The sequence below is a fragment of the Otolemur garnettii genome, unplaced genomic scaffold, assembly GCF_000181295.1.
Source record: "Otolemur garnettii isolate 467f Iridium unplaced genomic scaffold, OtoGar3 scaffold00048, whole genome shotgun sequence".
Taxonomy (NCBI): Eukaryota; Metazoa; Chordata; class Mammalia; order Primates; family Galagidae; genus Otolemur; species Otolemur garnettii.
Window position 1 is genome coordinate 12,973,369 of NW_003852443.1, and position 3,816 is coordinate 12,977,184.

At 40.4% G+C, this 3,816-nt stretch overlaps 1 protein-coding gene across 1 annotated transcript in view; it reads right to left on the reverse strand.

Annotated features, from left to right (window-relative positions):
• Positions 1 to 3,816, reverse strand: part of MAP3K20 (mitogen-activated protein kinase kinase kinase 20) — a 191,356-nt gene that overhangs the window by 13,050 nt on the left and 174,490 nt on the right. Inside the window, exon 17 of the mRNA XM_003791511.3 lies at positions 992 to 1,108. Within this exon, the coding sequence (XP_003791559.1) occupies positions 992 to 1,108 (117 nt within the window). The remainder of the gene's footprint in view (positions 1 to 991; positions 1,109 to 3,816) is intronic.

Sequence of the window (3,816 nt, forward strand, 5' to 3'; positions counted from 1 at the left end):
GGGGCATGGTGGCTTACTGGGAGGCAGACACAGGGGGATTGCTTGAGCTTAGGCATTTGAGACCAGCCTGAGCAAGAAAGGACTCCATCTCTACTAAAAATAGAAAAACCGGCCAGACATCATGGCAGGCTCCTGTAGTCCCAACTACTCAAGAGGCTGAGGCAAGAGGATAGCTTGAGCCCAAGAGTTTGAGGTTGCTCTGAGCTATATCACCACAGCACTCTACCTGGGTGACAAGAGTAAGACTGTATTGCCAAAAAAAAAAAGTACTAGAGTTAAGGGCTTATGTGAAGTTAGGGAGACGGTCCTATTGACATCATGGGTATTTGCCTGAAGTTGTGGACCTTTTACAGTTGATGTCTCATATGTGTGTTTTCAGTATGATTGGGCCAGAATTGAATTTTTTCCCTTTTGAAGAGCAAGCTAAGCATTTCTATAAGCCTTTCTTCAGCATTTCCATGGCATGCTTCCAGCTCCACCCCACTGCAGTTACATGCTCTCTGGCCGCCCCAGGAGCTCATAGGCGTGAACTTAAGGGAGCCATAAAGAAGTCCCTTCAGGGAGACTTCACCATGTGCCTCATAAGTCACCTCATCTAAGTCCTTCAAGAAACCGAACTCAGAGAGTCTTCCTCCCTACAAGTCGCAAAGTTTAAAAGGACTCGCAGTTCAAAGTAAATATTTTCATCGATAGCATTTTCTTTCCTTTAATCAGTGACAAAATAAGCATGAAGGAATGTAGAAGAAAAATTTTTAAAACATGAAATGATACATTTTTGCCGTGCTTTTTAGTTCACACGGTACACGTAGAATTTTAACAAAAACCTATTATGATTTCAATCTGCTAAATAAAATGTGCCTTTCAACAGCCAGCTTGAAGCTGAGCTGATGTGAGCATCGCAAGCACAAAAGCGCACTGCTGGGGTATTTTAATGTCTTTGTTTGATATCCCTCAATTCAAAAAAGCTTTTAAGCCGTAAATAGAACCCTACCTTTGTCATCTTTAAAATCTCTGTATCAGGTAGGTTTGTGTTGAATGTCACATCTTTTATGTAGGTTATTGCAATTTCATCCCCATCCATCTCCATATACATTTTCCACTTACAATCCTGGAATTAAAAGCAAAATTATAGAATTTGAGAAAGCGAAACAAAATTTTTTAGTCTCAATGTTTTATAACACATAAAATATTCTAAATGAAGTATTATTGGAGTGTTTTTTTTCCCTTTTTCAATCAAAGCACTTGAAATTACATCCCTTTGTATAGCTAAATAACCCCCCTTTGGTGCAGCCTTGAGACGTAATTTATCACTTTGAGTGCTCTATTATCGAAATTTCCAATGCAAAAATCCTAAAGGGGCCAGCCAGATAATAAAAATAAGTAAAGCCAGGCAGCTTCATTATAGAGCCTTAAGTTGTAACCTTTCAAAATAGACCCATTTCATTCACATATTACACATTGTAGGAATATTTTCTCATTGCTACGAAGAAATGTGGTCTTTCTACCTTTTTTGAAATAGAAGGCCTTCTAGATCTATTTTTCATTTTCCCAGATTGATAATGACATGGGTACAAGAAATGGTCACTTTCCTGCTAACATGAAGGAAAACAACACTGCAAGTGGGGTGACAATCGGAATTGAAAGTAATGGGGAGGCCAGAGGACTCTGGGGAACTAAAGAGCAGTTGCCCTAAAAGCAGCTACTCCTCAGCTTCCATTGATTGTTCCCCTGTGGATGTATGAGCTTAGGTGTGCTAGGTCTTTAATCTTTTATGAAAGGTTGGGAATCTGAATTCTTATGATGGTTTTGATTTGTAACGATGGTAACTTAATTTTTTAAGTAAAATCCCCACATAATGAAAAAGTGCTCTGCATGATGTTACTAGGAGAATATGAATTATAAACAGGACAAGGTACCACTCCACACACTCACCAGAATGGCTAAGACTGATAACATCAAACGTTGGCTAGGATTTGGAGCTACCGGAACTCTCATACATTGTTGGTGTGAATGGAAATGTTACGACTGCCTTAGACGAAGTTTTGGCAATTTATTACAAAATGAAATATACACATACTCTACAATTCATAAATTCTACTTGTAGATGTTTACCCAAAAGAAATGCAAAAAAGCCTTGTCCAGGTATATTCCTAGCAGCTTTATCATATATTCATAGAATGTAATCCTACTTAGGAACAAATTACCGATGCATGCAACAACATGGATAAACCTCAAAAACATGAATGTGGGCTCGGCGCCTGTAGCACAGTGGTTACAATGCCAGCCACACACACCGAGGGTGGCAGGTTCAAGCCCAGCCCGGGCCAGCTAAACAACAATGACAACTGCAACAAAAAAATAGCTGGGGTGTTGTGGCGGGTGCCTGTACTCCCAGCTACTTGGGAGGCTGAAGCAAGAGAATCACTTAAGCCCAAGAGTTTGAAGTTGCTGTGAGGTGCGACGCCACAGCACTCTACTGAGGGTGACTTAGTGAGACTCTGCCTCAAAAAAAAAAAAAAAAAATTAATGTGAGAGAAAGAAGTATTACATGAAAAAACAAACTAACACTTCCATTTATATGACATTCTGGAACAGACAAAACTAACTTATGGTAGAAAATATTCAGAAGAGTAGTTGCTTTTGCAAATGGAAACTGACTGGAAAGGGGTATGAGGGAATCTTCTGAGGATGTAAGTACTCTTGATGGAGGTTTGGATTATACAGGTGTATGCATTTGAATATACGCTTAATATTTCTGCATTGTTATGAGTTTCAACATACTGAAGTATTGAGGAGGAAGTATACTGATACCTGACAATTACTATGAAGTGCATTGAAATATAAGGACTGACAGAGAGACAGATAAATAGATATGTGATAAGGCAAGGATAGTAAAATGTTAATGGTTGACTCTAGGGGGTAGGTGTATGAGGGTTTACTGTAAAATTCTTTTCACTTTGCTGTATGAATATTTTAATAATAAAAATGCCGGGAGATTAAAAACTGGGTACACAATTCAAGGAAAAAATAAACCCATGTTTTGTACCAAATTTCACCTCTGGACCATAAATTCACATTTTCTCTTTCCTCTTTTTTGAAGAATCAAGCAGTAAGATTCTCAAGAGATTAACACTGATGTACCTAGCACCTTACATATTGAAACTAGAAAATGCCCTCCTGACAGTGGACCTGGACTATTTCCTAGAGCAAACTGACATAATTCTCATGGAAGGGCATCATCCAAGAGGCTGTTGAAAACCTGTTGGCTTCGACAGGAAGCTTGGGGAGCCTGATGTTTCAAGCAAGCCTCTGGACAACATGCAGAACCAAGCAGGGCCCACGTCTGAGGAGAGGGCTCGTCTTTGCCCAGCCACACTTACAAAATAAAAAGCCAATTAGGGAAGGAGAAGGTCTACTAGTCAATAAAATAAAAACCTAGCTATTAGCTAACATGAGTCAAATTAGTCACTCAGAATTGACAAATGTCTTTGTATTTCTTTGTTTTGAAGCCACTGCCACCCCCGCCACGTGGGCCCTGAGATAACTGGGCCAGATAATGACTCGTGCCTAGACTGCTCTTCTCTGAAATCGCAAGAGCCTCCTCAAGGCAGTTGCTGGAATCAAAACGCCTCAGAAGAGAAGAGTTTATTTAGTTCTGTTTCTTTTGCCTGTCAAGTTTGGGAATGCAGTTAGTCAAAAGCACAGTCAAAAGACCCTGAGCCGGCTCGGCGCCTATAGCTCAACCGGCTAAGGCGCCAGCCACGTACACCTAAGGTGGCGGGTTCGAATCCCCAGCCCGGACCCGCCAAACAACAA